The sequence below is a fragment of the Aphidius gifuensis genome, linkage group LG1, assembly GCF_014905175.1.
Source record: "Aphidius gifuensis isolate YNYX2018 linkage group LG1, ASM1490517v1, whole genome shotgun sequence".
NCBI classification, from domain to species: Eukaryota; Metazoa; Arthropoda; class Insecta; order Hymenoptera; family Braconidae; genus Aphidius; species Aphidius gifuensis.
Window position 1 is genome coordinate 28,387,399 of NC_057788.1, and position 20,731 is coordinate 28,408,129.

At 25.1% G+C, this 20,731-nt stretch overlaps 3 protein-coding genes across 4 annotated transcripts; 2 read left to right on the forward strand and 1 right to left on the reverse strand.

Annotated features, from left to right (window-relative positions):
• Position 1: 1 nt before the first annotated feature.
• On the reverse strand, positions 2-7,308 carry LOC122860109 (nidogen-2). The gene is made up of 9 exons (XM_044163761.1): positions 6,630-7,308; positions 2,676-2,738; positions 2,513-2,601; positions 2,409-2,438; positions 2,266-2,331; positions 1,300-1,425; positions 1,107-1,199; positions 657-736; positions 2-581 (listed from the first exon to the last, which is right to left on the reverse strand). The coding sequence occupies exons 1-9, from the start codon at positions 7,079-7,081 to the stop codon at positions 309-311; spliced, it is 1,272 nt and encodes a 423-aa protein (XP_044019696.1). The 5' UTR covers positions 7,082-7,308; the 3' UTR covers positions 2-308.
• On the forward strand, positions 1,258-19,957 carry LOC122860110 (G-protein coupled receptor 52). 2 transcript variants are annotated; one of them, XM_044163763.1, is made up of 6 exons: positions 1,258-1,371; positions 16,916-17,096; positions 17,192-17,409; positions 17,491-17,710; positions 17,782-18,214; positions 18,323-19,957. In XM_044163763.1, the coding sequence occupies exons 3-6, from the start codon at positions 17,298-17,300 to the stop codon at positions 18,500-18,502; spliced, it is 945 nt and encodes a 314-aa protein (XP_044019698.1). In that variant the 5' UTR covers positions 1,258-1,371; positions 16,916-17,096; positions 17,192-17,297; the 3' UTR covers positions 18,503-19,957. The 2 variants fall into 2 exon arrangements, with proteins under 2 accessions (XP_044019698.1, XP_044019697.1); XM_044163762.1 differs by lacking the exon at positions 1,258-1,371 and adding an exon at positions 14,448-15,750.
• LOC122860111 lies at positions 10,579-12,183 on the forward strand. The gene is made up of 2 exons (XM_044163765.1): positions 10,579-10,762; positions 11,715-12,183. The coding sequence occupies exons 1-2, from the start codon at positions 10,700-10,702 to the stop codon at positions 12,150-12,152; spliced, it is 501 nt and encodes a 166-aa protein (XP_044019700.1). The 5' UTR covers positions 10,579-10,699; the 3' UTR covers positions 12,153-12,183.
• Positions 19,958-20,731: the final 774 nt, after the last annotated feature.

Genomic DNA, 20,731 nt, shown 5'->3' on the forward strand with positions numbered 1-20,731 from the left:
TCGTCGTCATTTTATTTTAGATACTAGTAAAATTATCTTAGTCTAAGTTATAAAAGTAATAGGATTTTATTGATTATTATTTTGTTTTTTTTTATTCTTCTACTTGATAAAAAAATATGGCAGTTATGGCTTCTTGTTTTATTATCAATAATTGTGATTTTTTAATTAATCGAAATTATCAAGCACATTTGCATTGTCTAAGTAGATCAATCCTGTTATTTATTTTTCTTTCTATTCTATAATTAAATTGAATTATTTTAATGATATTGAAAGTAAGCCAAAAGTATTGAGGCTTAAATAGGTTAATATTATCCACTGATGGTTCCAAGTGGTTTTTGTTGGCTGACTTTGTTATCAAGTTCAGCAACTCTTTGCACCAAATAATCTACTCGTCTATGTTCAAGATCATATTTATTTTTTAAATTATAAACTTCTTGTCTAACTGGACCAAATGTTTCCATTAAAAAATGTAATGCATTTTTAGCTGCTAATTTTAATTCAGCAACACCCTCAACAGCTTCATTAACTTTTGTTGTTAATTCAACTGTCTCGGTTTCACGTTTTTTTCCACGTGCAAATTGCTAAAACAAAAAAATACATTTAAATAAACAATTGATCAAATTTTTAGAATTAATTTATAAATATTTTTAATATACTTTTTCAAGTTTTAATAGTCTCTTCAGTATGACATCGTAGTCTTTATCGAGTTCACCATCACTAACTTCATTCTCTGTATCTAAAAAAGAAGAAAAAAAAAAATTAAAATGATGACAGTATTTGTTTGACTCGACTGTTTTGAGGTGGGGAAATACTTGAGGTCGAGCCGAGAGATAATTTTGGTCTTTTGTTTATTTTTTTTTTTTAATTTTAAAACAAAAAATATATAAAATATATATTTATCTTTGTATGAGAACGGTTGAATGTACGACTAAGAGGAAAGAAAAAAAAAATTGAGACAAAAAAGTAAATCTAAAATTCACTCAGTTGTTCCAAGAGTAAAGATAGTTTTCACGAGAAGCATCTCGATGAGACAAATGCACAGTAGGACAAGACAGAAAGAGAATAGTTGTCATTATATAAATATGTTTAACTTTTTGTTAAATTACCATGTGGTTTTATTTCACCGGGTCTCTTTGTGCTCGTTGTGATGCCATAGTCATTTTCCAAGTCTCGTGCTTCAAATGCAGTGCCATCACTGTCTATTATTAAATAACATTTCAATTTATTATCAATAAAGTATACTATAAATTATTGTTTAATATTTAAAAACAATAATTATATATATCAAAAAATTATTACTATTTTTTCTGCATGATTGTCCATCTGGTTGCAGATGAAAGCCATATCTGCACTGACATTCATAACTTCCAGGTAAGTTTCTACATATTTGTGCACATGGTTTTTCCATTACACACTCATCCACATCTAAAATTTAAACAAACAAATTACAAATATAAAAATAGTAATAACATAAACAAGTTTACAATATTTTTTTTTTTATTATATTATTTTTATCCAACGAGAAACTACTGGAACATGTATATTCTTTTTTTTCTTTGATAAATTCTATTTTTAAATTACATTTTTTTCTTAACTGCAAAGTGTAGAAAATAAAAAAAAAACTACTTGGTCCATATATATATATCAGTAAAACTGTTATTGACATTTTTATCTCAGATAAATTTTTTTTTATTGAATTGAAAAATATATAAAATTTTTTTCGAAATACTTGTGGAAAAAATCTTGTCGAAATTTTAGTGGTCAATTTTATATATTTTCTAAATTCACATAAAATGATAGTTAATTTACATTATGATAATTTTATTATTCAAGAATATGTAATGTCTTTTAAAGCTGCTTGTATAACTTGAGTAATAATTATTATATATTCTTGTTTTTTTTCGAATAAAACAAGAATAAAAACAATCTTTTAATGTATCATCAAAGTACCAATTAAATTACGAGTATAAAACAAATATTTGCTCTAAAAGCAATACAGCTGATAATTTGCAAGAGTAAATATTTAAAGCAATGAAAATTAATAATAACGAGATATTTAAAAAATATTAAAGGGTCATGAATATTGCTTTTAATGATACATCCACTCATAAACTTAACAATATTTACGTACTTGTTTCTACCCAGAATACTCAGGTGGATATATTTTTTTTTAAATCAAATTATTTCTGCTCTGTTAATTCTTTTTTTTTTTAAACCAAAGAATTTATATTTATTTAATTAAAAATTTATAAAATTATAACTTACCCATTTGACACTGACTGCCAGTAAAACCTTTTGGACAATTGCATTTTCCATGTGGACCACAAACTCCTTATTTTAAAAAAAAAAATATAAAAAAGTTTAGCTTGTTTTTAAAATTATTTGAAAAAAAAAAATATTTTACTGACCTCCATTGTGGCATGGTGCTGGACAGGTGGCTATAACAAGACACGTTATTTACCATTCATTTTAAAAACAAGTAAAATATTATTGTACTTATTCGCTTACTCACGTCTGTTGCAACCGTAGCTTGTTCGTGTTACTTGACTCCAGCCTGGACAACAAATGTAACTAGACGATGACACTTCCGTATAAACAAATCTAAAAATTAACATATTTTTTTAATGTTATATTTACAAATTAATATTAATATTTATTAAAAATTATTTAGCAACCTTATTTCATGGTCAACATGATGGTTGATAGACGTTGGTATCTGTCGAGTACAAACTCTCCTTCTAAAAAAAATTATAAAAAAATTAAATAATTAATACTAAACGAATGGCGCCTTCATAGATGATCTAACAAAGAACCCAAGACTTGCGAATTCATGATGATCATCAGCCCCAAGGAATATATTGCAATTAAAAATTAAAAAAATAAATTTATATAAAATTATTTCCTGTCAAACAGGATGCGATAAATTGCATATATCAAAGGCTTGAAATTATTATTAAAAAATATAAATTTATAATTAAAATATAAACATTATTTTCATGTCTAGTATGTGTATCTGTAAATGATGATGATGATACAATCTTATCATGAAATAAATATCATCTTACAAAAGACAAGTGTGATGAGTCAGAAAATCATGAAGATTATTGCGTGGAGGTGTGAAAGGAATTTCAAGGTAAATAATAAATATAAATTTAAAAAAAGGATTAATGTCCAGAAGGGTCTAAAAGGCATTTAACAAGCAGGTGATCATAACCCAAGGCAATTTATATTATTTTAAATATACAATATTCATTTACAAAATTTCAATGATTTAACACAAGCACATTCAATGAACTTTAATACAAGTACTGAATTATTATTTTTATTATCATATGCTTATTTATCAGGCTACTTGTTTGACACATCATTTATTATTAAAATCATTTTTTTTAATTATTTTATTTATTTATTATTCGCGGCTATTTTTGAAGTGGATATACACTTGAATATTATTTCAAGGGTTTATTCACCGCTGGCAATAATGAATCGTTTACTAACTGTAACAAATTGTTTTAAATAACGAAAAAAAAAAGCTTCTTTATTTCTTTGAAGATTTTTAACTGATTTTTATTTTATTTATTTAATTTTTAATCAACAATGTAATATGATTTTGCGGTTTACACTGATTGGAATGTTCAATTGAATAAGAAAAAAAAAAAAGAAGAATTCTTTCAATTGCTTTAACTACAGAAATAGATTGAAAAAAATAATTTTTTTTTTAAATAAAGTTCTTTTCAATTCAAAGAAGGATAATAAAAAAAAAAAAGTTGCTGACGATTCACTATTAACTTGGATTCATGATGATGGTTTCCTGGAGTCTTAAACTTTTTGAAAGTTTGCTGATTAAATGGAGCTGCCAGGATCATGACACTCCATTGCTCAATGTCCCGAAAAATAATTAAAAAAATAAGATTAAAATACGAAAAATAAAAAAAAATTTAAGCAAGAAAAGAAAATAAAAATATTCATCATGCAACAAAATATTAACCAAGTATCATTCATCTGTATAATTGGTTTCACATACATGACACGCTTTATTTTTTTTATCATCGGCTTTTTACAACCAGCTGACATAAGAAGGATAATAACCCTTTCATTAAATTCATAAACTCGCTACTTGTCGCATTAGCCTCTTTTATTTTTGACATTTTTTATCTGGATATAACTTTCAATGATTTCATTATTACCACCTCTAAATCAAACGCGATTAACACGATCCAAAAAAAAAAAAAACAAGAAAGAAATTGACGAAAGTAAAAAAAAAATAATAATAAATCAAGTGTTATTTTGACCTTTTAAATTTTTTTACAATATTTTTCTTTCATGATGGATATGTTTTCCAGTTTACTGAGTAGATTTTTTTTTATATATCATGAAGCCTTTGGACTTTGTTAAAAATAGCATCAGCTTTGTCAACAAATACCAAACGAAGGGCAGACGACAAAAAAAAATAAAATAAATTCAACAATGTGTCTGGTGGAAATAATTTTTTGACAATTTACAAAAAAATAATTAATTAATAATATTCAAACAATGATAGTAATATTATTGCTATTTTTTATTTGTTTGACGCAGTAAATTTATAAATTTTATTATCATCATACATCGTCTTTCGTTTCTCACTGATTTTATGCACCAAGCATGAGAAGCCCTGAGGCTAATTCATTGGTAGCATTTGCAGGTAAAATTTACAAATTACAAAATTACATGATAACGGGTTAAGAGTATATCTAAAGTGCGATGTAATTATGCATCTACGAAACATCTTCAACACCCAACATTATCTGCACTTATATTTACTTTTTGTAAAAAAATTTAATTTTTTTATATCTACCCTTGTAAATGAGTGTCATTGACGTTCCACATATTTATTCACATACACTTAAAAACATATATAAATAAAAAAAATAATTATTAAATTATAATAATAAGCATTTAAGTAAACTAGAAAAAATATATATATTAACTATAATTTAAATAAATTGTATAGACTATTGAATTTTAGTTCAGGAAATATGTAAAATGATCCTTGATCTTTAAAGACCTTGGTCGGCCCAATGCATTTAGTATCCTCATTGTTTTTTACGAATATGGGTAACTTGAGAAAAACTCGTTTTACCACGACAGACTTGCCAAGACAGAAAACTTATCCACCGCGACCACCGACAAAGACTCAACGAAAATATATATATATAAATTTAAGATATATAAAAATCATCATGAAAGCATCTTGATTTGCCATATTTGGTTTAATCATTTGGCTTTTTGTTTTTTATTTCAAATATAAAACTGTGTAATTTATTTTCTTGTTTAAATTCAGTGTATAATACAAGTATTGATTTTTTATTTTCATTGTCTATTTTTATCAATCAGAGTAATGCATCCCTTGAGTTTTGTAAAATGTTAAAATAGAAAAGAGTATAGAGTTTGTCTATTCTTGATACAACAACAACCACCTGATGAGCAAATATGTATTTTAAGAGGCTCATTTGAATGTCTGATTAATTTTGAACAGTTATGAAACAGTGTGATAATCAATATGTTGATTGAAATATTTATTTTGCCAGATAGAAATAGCTGAAAATGTGTGTAGATATATGTAAATTGAGCTAATGTATATCTGTTTAAATCTTCCTACTCAATTCAAATTGAAATCTTGAAAAACAATTTAACCAAATGGATTTGTGATTTATATTGAATATCATGAATATCAGAAAGTATATATAATACTCAATAAAATTTACCGGAATAAGAATTTTATTCATGATTGATTCAAGCATCTTGTTTCGATGAGAAAAAAAAATCACACTCAGAGTACAATCAACTATCAAATCAATTGATAGTTGATTACCATTTTCATGAAAATTCATAACGTCGATTTTGCTTTGTTCATTGTTCAAATTTATTCAATTAGTAAAGATAAAAAAAAAAAATTTGAAGGCTGCTTTCTTGATTGAACTTTAATTATTGTTGAATGAGAAAACAATGCAGAAAAAAAATACGTAAATAAAAGACAATGAAAAATTAAAACAAGGCATGTTCTTTGTAATACAAGTTTGTTTTTCAATTATATGAAAATAGTCAATTAATCATTTTTAAAAAAATATTATACCAGCTGTTTTTATTATAATGACGTTAATGTGTTTTATTTAACGAATAAAAAAAAACGATGAAAAGTAACACGTACAACTGCTTTATGTCTTGTAAAACAAGATGGTATAAACAAAATTCTCAGACGAAGCTTGAAACATAAAAAATTAAAAAATATGTATAATTGCATGTCAAAGAAAGTGTATGCCATATAATGATTATAACTCTTGGTACCCTCATTTAAATTGATTCATATCAAGTGGATAATAAAAGGTTTTAAAATTTTTTTCAAAAAATTAATCATGATAAATTAAATATTAAATCTTGATTTATCATTTTTCAAAAATTATTTTAAACATTATTCTTTTAATTTTCATTAAATTATTTATAGAAAATAATTAATAGATTTTATAAAAACAAATTATAAAATTTATTATTTCAAATTCTTCAGTTTACTATTTAAAAAATAAATAAATCAAAGTCAATTTAAGTAAGTAAAATTGATGAGACAAAAGAGATTAATTAAAATTTAAATTTACCCAGGATGAAATTTGTTGTAGGATGGTGTTGTTGTTGTTGTTGTTGTTGTCATCAGAGGAAATCCAATAAAATTACCATTAATTTTTTTTTGATCATCGTATAATGATACTCCTCTGTTACCAGTGTATCCAATAATTTTCGTTAAATTAAATTGATCAGTCATAACATCACGATGTAAATCAATACTTTCAATTTTTTTATGTAAATGTTCATCATTTTTGTTGTTTGAATTTATAAGAGAATCATGAAGTACTCGTGGTCGTTGATGTAACGAATTTTGATGCTGTTGTTCTTGTTGTTGATGATGATGATGATGGTGATGGTTATGATGAATCCAAGATCGAAAAGGATTTAATGTTGTTTGATTGGTGTTTATTGCAAGAGTATTTCTCGAGGTCAGCTCAAAGAAGATCAATAAACTCACCAGGATACCAGTATGTCCACTCATCATGATTTTGTTAATTTTTTAATTTTCACTTACTATTTTAATTAATTAATTTATCTATGTTATTTATCTATTTTATTTTTATCACATAATAACATTTATTAACATTTATATTTTTTATAATTTTTAATGTTTGTAAATTATTTGATGGCAGTGAGAGCACAACTGAGACAAGAACTTGGTTCTCCACGTGCTTGAGTTGTTGGTTCTGCTTACTTATTTTTTTTTTCCTTCCCCACCCTACATTAGCCTCCCTCACTTATATTTGTTCCTTGATTTTCTTTCATACCATACTTGCATTATCGTCTCTCAAGTTTCTACCTCTCTTCTTAACTCTTTTATTTATTTTCTTTTTTACTTAAAAATATCTCTTCTTTTATTATTTTTTAATTATTTATTTACCTTTTTTTTTCTTTCTTTATTTAGTCCCTTTAAATTGCTGCTTGTTTGTGATGTATGTACTTCTGCATTTTGTTATATTTATCTGGCTATACCCTTTTTTTTTTTTCCTGTTTAATTTTATAATCTAAAACACAAAGCCAAGCTTTCCTTACCTTCAAAATAAACCACAAGAAATAATTATCTGAATGTGTATATACATTGTGACTATATATCTCCATCCTTGAACGTGTTCACCATTCGCATACTTTCTACAACTTACTACAACTTATATTCCCTTGATACAAACTCATTGAAAATCTCTTTTACTCTCTTATTCTTATGTTAAATAAATATTATAATAAAAATCTTATAAATATAACATAATTAAAATAACAAATATTTCTTTTTTGGTATATACACACTTGAATGAATGTTTATAATGTGTTTGTACTCAATCAACATTTAATTTTATTTTTAGTCATCATGACAGGACAATGCACTTACAATGTTTTTTTATTTAAAAATTAACGTGCAAAATAACTGTCCACGTGTCTTGTATCTCGTGATAAAAGTGTCATGCTCAATAACCAATATGGGCATATTCTCTGACTCACTAACTCCATGAAATTATAGCACAAGTTTTTTTTATTTTAATTTTTAATAATACAGGTAATTTTATTTGACTCTTGTAGATCATTAAATTTTATAATAATAAATATCAATGTTTATCCAAGTGTGCCATCAGATATAAATTGTAATAAACAGTTTTGAATCAAATTCGTGCATCAATTCTTCAGGAATTTAAATGATTTGTTTGCGTGGGTATTGAATATAATATTTATACATAAAAATGAAGATGAATTTCTTATAGAGGTAACAGAGATTTCAATCGACCTTCGAGACAAAAGAGATTTAAAGCTAGATATTTTTAATTTAATGTTATTTATATTTGCAATAGAATTAGTATATTACACATACGAATATTATGAAAAATAAAAAAAATCCATTAACATTTATGCTAGTTGATTGTGTGTTGAAGAATCGATACTCATTATTCTGTTGCACGATTACAGACATCAGAGATATCATCTTTAAGAATTTACACAATCCAAGGAGATGGTAGCTAATATTATTATTTTGTTGGGGTCATTTGGATCAATCGATCCACTCTCTGACAATTTTTTTTTTTTTCCTCATTATTCATTCAATTTCATTCAATCTCATCTGTAATTCTTGAATAAATAATAAATAAATAACGATATACTCTGTAATGAAAAAAAAAAGAAAAATTATATTTTAAAGTATTTAAAATTTTGTAAAAAATAATTTTCAAAAAGCTTTTAATTTTATTATTAAAAAAAGTCAAAAATAAAAAAAAAGTGAATATAAAATTAGCTAATAAATCACTCGAAAAATTCTAGGCACATTTATATGACTTTTACATAAAACGAAGGTCTGAAGGAAGAAAAAAATAGTATAAAATTAAAATAAGAATGGAAATTATTTGATTATCCTAATGTAAGAGAAAAAACAATTTTTTTTTTTTTCATTATTTGTCACTAATGTCAAGGACAATTGAAGTTTCGTGAATTAAACTAGAACAAACTAAAATCCAAGTTGCATTTTCTATAGTTTAAAGCTCTCAGGATTTATATTTATAAAACCACAAATTAGAGCGTAAAAAAATCAATATAAATTATTTTTCAAGCTTAATATATACAATTTAGAAAAATAAATAAATAATAGGGTCACGTGTAACTCATTTCGATTTTCGAAAACCAATAAATATGTTATTCAATCATTTTTATATTATCTAGATGCAGTTTGTGAATTTATATAAAAATAAAGGTCAAGATCACAATAGAAATATTAATATACATAAAAAAAACAAACTGTGTTTACTTGAATCTGATTTTTTTGATATATTGCCATTATTATTTAAATTTATTCATGATATTATTTGTCAATAAATCAAGCAATGATAGATAACAAAATTTAAAATACATTTTACATTTTTAAACTGATTGATTTTATAAAATTGCATCATTTTTTTATCAACAATAATAATTATAATTAATGTAAATTTAATTTTTATATTTTTTTTTGAAGTTGAAAAATAATAATGTAGATATTTAGATCATGAATATAGTGTATTTAAATCTGATGAAAGTGAAATAGGTCTTGGGTCACCTGGAGTATATAATGCTTGCATTGATGATAAAAAAAATAAAATGTAACAAAGGGAAGAAAAAAATAGTATAATAGAGAGATATAAACTGGAGGAGTTTTTTACGGGTCAGGTATTTAGGCTGTGGCCTAGTTATCGTCTATGACAAATAGTTGGAACAATAGCTAAATGATGGATCTACCATATTGTGCTATCCAATCAAAAAATCATATGTTAATTTTTGAATTTTATTTTTGTATACAGACAACAAATATTATTTAATATCTTTTTTATCATCTTATTTATAATCTTGCTTATTTCACACTGAAAGAAAAGATTTTGTTTTTCTATTTTATTTTTTAATTTTTATGTTTTTTTTCAAAGAGAAAAAATTGTAAACTGCTTCTGCTCACAGCCCCTGTGAGCAAAAGCATGTTGGAAAAAATTTTATATTGTTAAACACTAAAAATTAATTTTTATCTCCTAAAAAATAACCTAGTTATGTAAAATAATTAATTTATTGTTAATAGAAAAAAAAATGATAGGTTAAATATTATATTTAAATAATGATTCGAATATAAACTTTCAATCTTTTTTTTTTTTATTTTTATTTTATTACTAAACAAACTTCAAGACAGACAAACTTCTGTCAAGATTTTTCTGTCAATTTTTTTATAATTTTTCAAAATTTATCATCTTTGAATGGACCATTTTTGAGTAGATTCATTTATATTTATCTGGTTTTATCAATCAACGGTGATTTTTTTCAAATAAAAATTTCATGAAGATCACGATCGTAATTCCCAACAACACGCAATTTTTAATATAGAGGTTACATATAATTTTTAAATTTTATCGGTAAGTTTTTTTATAATAATATATATTTTTATCAATATTATTAAATAAATTGATAAATATGTTTTTTTAATTTTTTTAGTTTAAATCAGTGATCATTAAACGATGAAAAATAATAATTAAATCAAGCAGAAATAAAATATTTAAACAAAGTGTATTTATAAAAAATTGAAATCATTCATAAGCATAAAATTGATACGTGATTTAATTACGGCCATTCTATGTTTCAAATCATTGATCGAAGTTTTTATATCAGGCAGAAAGCCAGTGAGTGGATCCATAAGGTCAGTCAGCACAAAAATTTCATATTCTTTCTAATACATATTTTTTTTATTTTTTATTTTTTTTTCATTTTTATTATTATGTGTCAAACAAAAGGGGGATAGATTTGTTGTATCATCAAGCCAAATAGGTCGAGTTCATGAAAGCAAAGTGAACTCCACAAAAAAAAATAAAAAAAAAATTAAATAACCAATATTAGAGGCTAAAGAATTTTTTTTTTAGCGTAAAAATCTAGCGAGGGCATAGTAAAGATCGATGTAAAGAAATCAAAAATATAAAACACCTATAAAATGCTTTCAAAACACGCGATAATATATATTTTTTTTAATCTTATTTTTCAATTTATCATTATTCTATAATTGACGATATTTTTTACGTGAATTTTTTCCTCAATTTAAAAAATAAATTTGTAGAATGACAAATAGTTTTTTGAGACAAAAATCAATTGACTCAACCCACGACAAAAAAAAAAAAAAACAACATAATTGATTAACTCTGTTAATTAATTATTGTTGGTTTTTAAATGAAAAATTATTTTTTGTAAAGTCATGATTATATTTTTAATTTTGATTGATTGTTTTTTATATAAATATGAAATTGCTATCTCACACATTACTAACACTTGGACAACATATTGACTATCATCATAACAACTCGACAAACTTCCGTCATGTCTCAAAGTGCCTTTTCAATCTTGGGAAAATAAATTCATCCAATTATAAATAAACAAATACGATAAATTATTTATGTCTATCACTCGATATAATTTTACATTAAATGAGCAAATTAATTTTCTGAAATTATAATTTAATAATTAAGCTGCCAATCATTTTATCAAAGGGAAATTTCATTTTACAAAATGCAGGCTTAATTTAAAAAACCAGATAAAATTTTACCTGTAATTATTTTTTTTTTATACTCTATTTTTTATTTCAATTATTTAATACTTTACAGATGTTATTTTTATGGAGTCGTGAGCATGTTGAAATACCCAAACCAAGTCCTTGGATACAATGGTTTGCAGCAACATTAATAATATGGACTTGTCGTCGTCAAATAATTAAAATTATTCTTGCAATATCACCACTGAGATTACTAAAATATTTTAATTATCGAAAAAATAATAGTAAAAATTTAATTAAAAGAAAAACAATTAAACAAATTGTTAATAATAGTAATGAAAAAATAAGAAAAGATAATGAACAAAAAAAATTAAGTATGATACTTCATCCAAAAGAAATGATTATTGATGAACGAATGAAACAATTGTGTAATGGTGATGGTACACATGTCATGCCAAATTGCAATGGAATAATCCAAATTCACTGCAGAGTTACAAGGAGTGGTCGAGTGTATGGAAGATATCCGAACAAAGTAGTCATTCAAGCCTGAACAATAAATAATAAAAAACCAAAAAAAAAAACATACTCAAACTATTGACTCAAATTTTTCACCATCGTTTTTATTCTTTCAACTCTTTTGTATTTTTATATATGAAAAGAAAGAATGAATGAATTTGTGTGTGTGGCAATCCATTAGGAACGGTTGAGATTTTTTTTTTATTTATAAAGTAAATAAAAAAAAAATAATAGGGAGAGTAAAAATAAAAAAGAGTGACTTTTAACAAAACCAGAAGGACCAGTGTCTATCCATCATGCTGATGAATAGACGTTATGTTATTTAAAAAAAATTTAAAAAAAAAAAAAAGGACCAAGTGAATAAGATAAAGGAGGTTTTTTTTTATTTTTTATTTTTAAATAGGAATGAAAGAAGGAAAGATTTTAGTAATCCTTGAAACAATATACTGGCTGATGAATCTGCATTTAAATCTGGATAGTGAATTTCTAGATAAAACAACCCTAAACAACATGTGTGTAAAAGATTTTTCAATTCTCATTGGACCATCATTAATTTTATCAAATCCCTAAGCTCTTATGGCTCTTCTTTCTAAGCCCATGAAATTAATTTTGTCATAATTATGTTCGTCATATTATCTTTTTTCTGCGTAATTAAACAGAAATTAACTGGAAAAATAAGTGAGGGTTTGAAATGAAAGAGGAAATAACGATTGCAAAAAAAAAAGAAAGAAAAAAAAAAAACTTATGGCAATGAAAAGATGAACTGGAATAATATGGATTATTATGCAATGACATGACAATGACGATTGGGCCTATGTCCTCAACCCACTTATCTGGCTTTGGCCAAAATTCGATTGATAAAAATTGACCTTCGTCTCTCTATATCACCTCCCACTGACTCCCCCTTTTTAACTATTACGTTTAGCATGTTCAATGCTTGTTCTTCTTGTTTCAAATGTAACTAATTTTGTTATGTATGTATGTATGTTTTTTTTTTATTATTTATTGGCCTCACATAAGTTACCATCTACGTTTATCAAACTACAAGGACAAGCTAACACGAGGAGGAAGCCTGATGCTGTTTTCGACCACCCTCTTCGTTACCTCCTACTTTTGCCTAGCACATCCACCCCCGTTTGTCAGATCAATAAGCGAAGGGTCTAGGACACCCCCTTCCATATTTTTTTTATACTATCTCTATTCGTTTATCTATTTTTTTTTTTTTTTTTTTTTCTTTTTCTTTAATTTCTTGCAACATTTTTTTTCTTTATTTTTTTCTTCCTTTTATTTTCAATCCGTTTTTGCAGACTCAATTTGTTAACTAAGAATATTTTTTTTCCAACTACTCATGGAACTTGCAATTTTCTATATTTTTTTTTTAAATACAGGAACAAATAAATATTTTTGCACTTATCCATGTATAAAATAATTGAAAATACTTTTTAGAAATGCAAGAAAAAAATAAGAGAAAAATAAAACACATAATTTTTTTTTACTACTTTTATGATAATATTGATTATCCAGTCTTGAAAAAAGTAAAAAAAATAAAATAAAAGTGTTTTAAAATGAGGGAAAAATAGAGAAAAAAGTAAAAATATATTTTTTTTATATTTTTTAAAAGTAATGCTTGGTTTATGGACAATGGTGTCCCGCAAGTTTCATATCACTGATGTGCCAATTTGTTGACAATGCATGCATACAGTTTTAGAATGAAAACTTGAAAATGTTTGTCTACCTGTATATTGAATGAGTCAATAAAAGCAAGATAAATAGTTGAATGTGAGTTGAATGAAACGTAAATGTGGCAAATTTAATTAAGGTGAATACTTTGAATCTATAAACACAATAGAATGAAAATCCATTGACCTTAATTGTTGCACCAAAAATTTCTTTTATCAATCTTATTTCATCGATAAAAAAAAAATACTGATTAAATTATTTTCTCTTGATTAAATCAAAGTAATTCATTCGATATTAATTAATACTTCTATCAAGACCACCTGGAAAGCTTCAATGAAGCTACCTCAAATTAAAATTTAATTTAAATACAAAAAAAAAAATAGAAGGTTGATTATGACGTCATTTGAGAGTAATTGAAACAACGACACAGTGTCGCTTGCACTGCTTTTATAATGGAAATTTTATAGCCACTTTTGACATAAAAAAAATTTAAAAAACAACTCTTATTTTTATTTACAAAAACAGCTACTTTAAAAGCTCACTTTGTTTTTTATTTAACTGCCTGAGAAAATTGATTGATTTTGTCAAAAATATGATTCAATAAATTTAATTTTTTAAGACAATATTTTATCAAGTTTAACTTGAAATTTATTGCATAATTAAATCATTGATAATTTAAAATAACTATTATTATTGAAATTTTAATATTAATGAGAGTGAAAAAGTAGGAATTATTTATCGATGCCAGATTATTGGCAAAATTCTAGAGCATACTTATTAGAGAAAAAAAAAAAAAAAGAAACCAATATTACGAGCATATAAAGCATCAACTTGAGCCCATAAAAAATAATAAAGGAATTTATATTTAACGAGTAAAATTAAAATTCCAGTTCAAGTAATAAAAAAAAATATACATCAATATATATTAGCCCTGTAAAGACCCTAAACTATTTGCAATTTAAAAAAAAAAAAAAAATAATAGATAAATCATTTTTGCATTTTTAAAATTGGCAAAATATCTTGCAAGCAAAAAAAAAAAAAACTACTCAAATAGTTTAAAAGTAATTAGCGATAAAGATATTTGTTCAAAGTTTTTTTTTTGCTAATGAAGTTGTTTTAATAAGTAGTTTCAAGAAAGATGAAAAAAAAAAAAATATATTATTCTATATTTTTTGAGTAAACAAGAAAATTAAATTTAAAAAAAAATAGTCAATTTGTTTAAAGAGTCAGACACGTGGAGTAAGTTTTAGCCCACTGACCGTTGATAACATGTTAGAAAATTGACGTTGACGCATCAGAGTGAGATAGTTTGTGTGATAAAAGATTGTGCTTATCAATGTATTAAATAAAGATAGATAAATTTTTTTTAGAAAAGGATATAGTATAAATTGCGACCTTCTTTCATGCACGGTCATGGCAAGTGCGCTAGTACTAACCACCCCTTTCTTGTTGTGTATGTGGTGGTTTATTACGAGGGGGTTGATGTTGGGATTCGCGCAAGCGTTCTTCTTGTGATATCGATACCTCAGAGAGCCCGGGCCACAGCATTGTCAGTGTGCTCGAGAGGCTGTTACTGAATGTTACAAATAAAAACTTAGTGCCACTCATTGGACTTTCTCTCATTTTCTGCAACACACAAGTGAATTTAATTTTATCATTACAACTAACCATTTTTTGTGTTAAACATTTATCATAAATTATTTTAATAATATTATTAAATACATAGATAAATAATGCAAGCTATAATATATGAAAAAAAGTATTATAAAATATTTTAGTAGAAAAAAAAAATTATTTTTCTTTAATCAAAAATATATTAATTAATACTTTTTCATGAAAAGTGGTAATTTTAATTTTTGATAAATAAAGTGTACATGGTTTTCAACCTTGACCTACGAAGTTAGCAAGTGAATAAAAATTTTTAGTGTCATTAAAAGTATGAGAATAAATAGGTAAGTAAAATGAAATAAATTTTAAAACTCTTTTTTTCTATGAAAAAGCTTTGTGAAAAATTTTAAAATATTGAAATTTATTTCAATTTAATGGATATAAAAGATGGCAGGAATATGGAGGTGGTCCACAATTGATGCTGCGTGATGTTGGATACTGATCGACTGCAGCGCGCAGTAATTTTTATCAAAATTAATAATTACTTTTTTTTTAAATTTTATTTATTTTATTTTTAAATGGAATATTATATTTATACTGTGTTTATTTTGTAAATAGAGATGAATAATTTTCATCTTTTTTTTAAACGTCTTTCATGAAAAGAGATATACAAATATTTTTTAGAAGCTTAACATGATGATGAGTTTGACTTTTGAGTGATAGCCTTATTGCAAAATGGATCAAAATAGATTAAGAAAAGGATTTACGTGAATTCAGTATAAAAATATTTGAAATATTATTTAAACACATTAATATTTTTTTGAATTAACATTAAAAGATCAAAGAAATATTATAAATTTAAAAATAAAATAAATAAAAAAATGATTGAGTAGTAGTAAAATAAATAAACTTTCAGTTTCCTTGACCAATCCTCACGTTATTTGTCGTTCAGCTATAGCTCGGTACGTGGCTAGACATTAATAAATGAGTTGGATCGATATTTTGTCGTGAAGTCATCGTGAATTTTCAAGGTGCTTATACACCTGAATACAAAAAAAAAAGAAAAACATGAAAAATAAATAAATAAACAATATCTTGTCACATGTTTTACTTCGAAAAAAAAAAAACATTAAAATCGATAAAGATATATTGTGATAGATAAAAATTATTACAGTTTTGTTTGTCAAGGAAATATTGAAATATCTAGAATTGATTTGATTAATTTAGTCTTGTTAATGCATCAAGAGTTGAGTTTGTGTGTCGCGTGTCTGATACACGTGATGATGAATTTACTGAATGACCGTTATCCTGTCTATATCGTTTCAAATGTCGTTATTATTATGCTATATAATTACTTTACGACATTTATAAACATGTCATATATTTAATATTATTTTATACAATTATCAACAACTTGTCAAGCTAAACTATAAAGCGCAATCTTTTATTTTATTTAATGATTATTTAATTATCTTTGTTTTATTTTTTTTTTTCATTTTATTATTACAGCACTGCCAGGAAAATATTCAATCGGAATGATTGCCAAAGGTGCAATTTGCAGATATCTGCAAATGCATAGGAGTGGCTCGATGTATACACTGATTTTTTCTCTAACATCCTGAAAATTAAAAAAAAAAACGTCAAGAGAATATATTTGAGGATTAATAGAGAGTGCTGTCCTTTAAAATCGGTATGGCTTAAATTATAAATAACGCGCAATATAGTAATTTTTTATTTAACATTTAAATATATTTTTATATTGTTTTTTAAATTTTTTTGTTATAGAAAAATAATAGTAATAGATACAATAGTAATTATTAAGGGACGTAATTAAAGGATAAAAAAAATACAAGTGTCGTTTGAGGGGGATGCAGTGCAAAGGGGTGGCGGCATGGAGGAGCCCTCATTGGAGGCTCTCATGCAGGCGGGCCTCATTTTTGTCGTCGGCGTTGCCATTATTCTCTCAAATTTACTCATCATCGCAACTTATCTCAATTTCCGTGGTAAATAATATAAATTTTAAGGAGAGATAAAACATTTATAAATTGTATATTAATATTGTTTTTTTTTTATTTAAAATTTAGGTCCCTCCGAGGTGATAAATTGTTACTTACTTTCATTGGCATCAGCAGATTTACTTTGTGGTCTGCTTATTGTCCCCCTTTCTGTATATCCAGCTCTTGTTAGAAGATGGGTATACGGAGATATTGTTTGCCGTCTTGTCGGCTATCTAGAGGTAACACTTTGGGCTGTCTCTGTTTACACGTTCATGTGGATATCCGTCGATCGTTATCTAGCAATCAGGTAAATTTAAACTAATAATATCTTCATTTAAATGTATATTTTAATATTTTATTTGCTCTTGTTATAAATAGAAAACCACTACGTTACGAAACAGTACAAACAAAAACAAGATGTCAATGCTGGATGGTATTTACTTGGATAAGTGTGGCAATGATGTGTTGTCCACCATTACTCGGTTTCAACAAACCAATTTTCGATCACGAAGCATTTGTATGTATGCTAGATTGGGGAAATATGGCAGCATATACAATAACATTGTCAATACTTGTACTTGGTCCATCAGTTATAACAATTGTTTACACATATGGCTATATATTTTCAATGATGAGAAAGCTCAAATCGGGTGTACCAATACACGACAAAGAATATGCAACAGCATTAGCTGAAAATTTAAGTAATCCAAGTCATTTAATGTCATTTGTACTGGTAATGGCATTTTGGCTATCATGGGCACCTTATGCAGGTCTCAGAATATACACTAGTGTCAATGGAGGACCACCCCAGGTAAATTACTTTTTTAATTTTTTCATCAAAAGAAATAATCATCTATGAATTTAATTTAATTAATAATTTATCTTTTCTTTGTTTTGTTTATTTACCTTGTCATTACAGATTCCTTTTCTTCAATTTGCTGTTGTATGGATTGGTATAACAAATGGATTTTGGAAAGCTGTTATACTTGGAACACTGAGTCCACAATTTCGTCTTGCTGCTCGAGTACTTTGTTTGACACTTTGTTGTCGACACAGAAGACTCCCACCGGAGCTTCTTGGTCTCGATGATGATGATTAAAAATGATAAATTAAATTATCATAAATATATTAATATAATTAAATAAACAAACTTTAAAAAAAATTAATAAATAAAACAACAGTTAATTATACAATTCGTGCGCGTACGCATTCCTAGAGCATCACTATTTACCAAGAAATAATTTAAATAAAACAATCGAATTAATGCTCATTCGATTTTTGTGGTTGTCCACAGTTTTTTTTTTTTTTTTCTATTATTTAACTTATTTGTAATGTGTTGACAAACATTTTAATCAAATCAAGAAGTATAAATAAACAATTGTACGCTTGGTTAAAAATATTAAATATATAATTAAAATATTTAAAAATAGTCAAATTATCCAACTTGCAATTGTCACGTATATTTAATTAATAAAAGCTAAGATAATCTTGCTTCGCTCAATCTAGAGTCTGTTAATTTTAATTAAAGATTACATATTTAACAAAAAAAATTTTAAAAACTGTTCGTATACACATGACAATTAAGGGCTAATCACAAAATACGTAAAAAAAAAAAATTATTAATCATTGCCTATCTGTACGTTTTAAGAACACGCTCAATAAATGTCGTAGCGAGCTAAAAAAAAAAAATCATTAATTAATTATTATTGTCTATTCAATCGGTAAAATATTATAATTATATAATTATTATTATTATTATTAAATATTAAAGAAAACTAGTCAATTAATGTCAGATGACTCTACGAATGTGACGTGCCGATTTAACCGATAAATGTCTGCTAAATAACAGCAAATAATTAAATAAAAAAAACATATATACAACAAGATTAAAACAAAATAGAGAAAAGAAAAATACAAGTGTTACGGTTTGCGTAAAAAGTATATTAAATTAAAATAGCTTTTGAAAATGCGCTTCTTTTTAATTTAATTTAAAAAATATAAAATCGATCGGTTTAAATATTTTTTATTATTAATTGAATAAATTGTCTCGTAAATTTTTGGCTTAAACTATTTAAAAAAAAGAAGTTTTAAATGCTAAAAAAATAAAATCATAGTGAATGGTATTTTTTTTTATTTTGCGAGACAGCTTAGCTTGTAATTTTTTCAACTTGCGACATTGTAAAAATACTAGTTTTTTTTTCTTTCTCGGCTTTACAAAGTATCGTATAAAATTTAAAAAAAAAGTTGTAAAAAAAAATAATTTAATTATAAATACGTGTATATTAAATGAAAACAATCTGAATGTAGTTAATGATTAGAAAATTAATAATGCAATCATGAAACTTTAAAGGAAAAAAAGTAGATAACATTAAAGTTTAGTAGTACAATGAACAGTATCGAGCTTAATAAAAAATAAAATAATGGATATAGATAAAAATAATCTTGTCGAAAAAAGCCGAGCAAGAAACAAGCAACTTGTATGTCTGCAAGATTTTTTTATTATTTATTTATTCTATACATAAAATTAAATTTATATAGAAAAAAAAAAAAAAAACAGATTAATGGCATTTTAATGCGTAGCGCAATCAACAGCAGTCGCAATTTAAATCTCAAATAAATTAATGACCCGAATAAAAATTAAAATTATTAAGTAAAACTTTAAATGAGCTTAAGCTTTACTCGATTATTATATTATTGATTAATTATTATTATTATAATATTAAGAAAAATTAAGAAATTATTATCGGGTCATAATTAAATATCAAAATTTAACTTCACATTATTGATATTTAAATTCAAATGAAATATATACTTATATATTATATTTAGAAGAAAAATAATTCCCTTTGGACCTCTATTTTATATAATTTTTTTGTCTAGTGTTATTTTTATCAAAAATAATAGTTCTACGGTGAGAAATGACAATATTGATTATTTTTTTTAGAGACAACTCTGTCGGAAAATTTATTAAAGTGAAAAAAAAAAATAATACATAAACTTGATTATCTGAATAATCTATAAAGTTTTATTCACTTGATGTAAAATTAACGACAGTTTGACTCTAAAAAAAGAAAGCATTCTTTGAGAATAAATTGTATAGAAAAAAAAATTAGAAAAAAAAAATTTATAGAGCTAAACAGAGTCGGAGTATAAAAAGTATATTATTTTCATTGAAAAATAAAAAAAAAAATTATAATAAAATAATGACAGTGTAGTTCTATAGGCTTATCGTAAAAAAAAGTATAAAAAAAAAAATGTTTGCAGCAGGACTGCCACATTTTATTGTCAAGATTTGTGATTTTATTGTCCGATTAAAAAAATATAATAA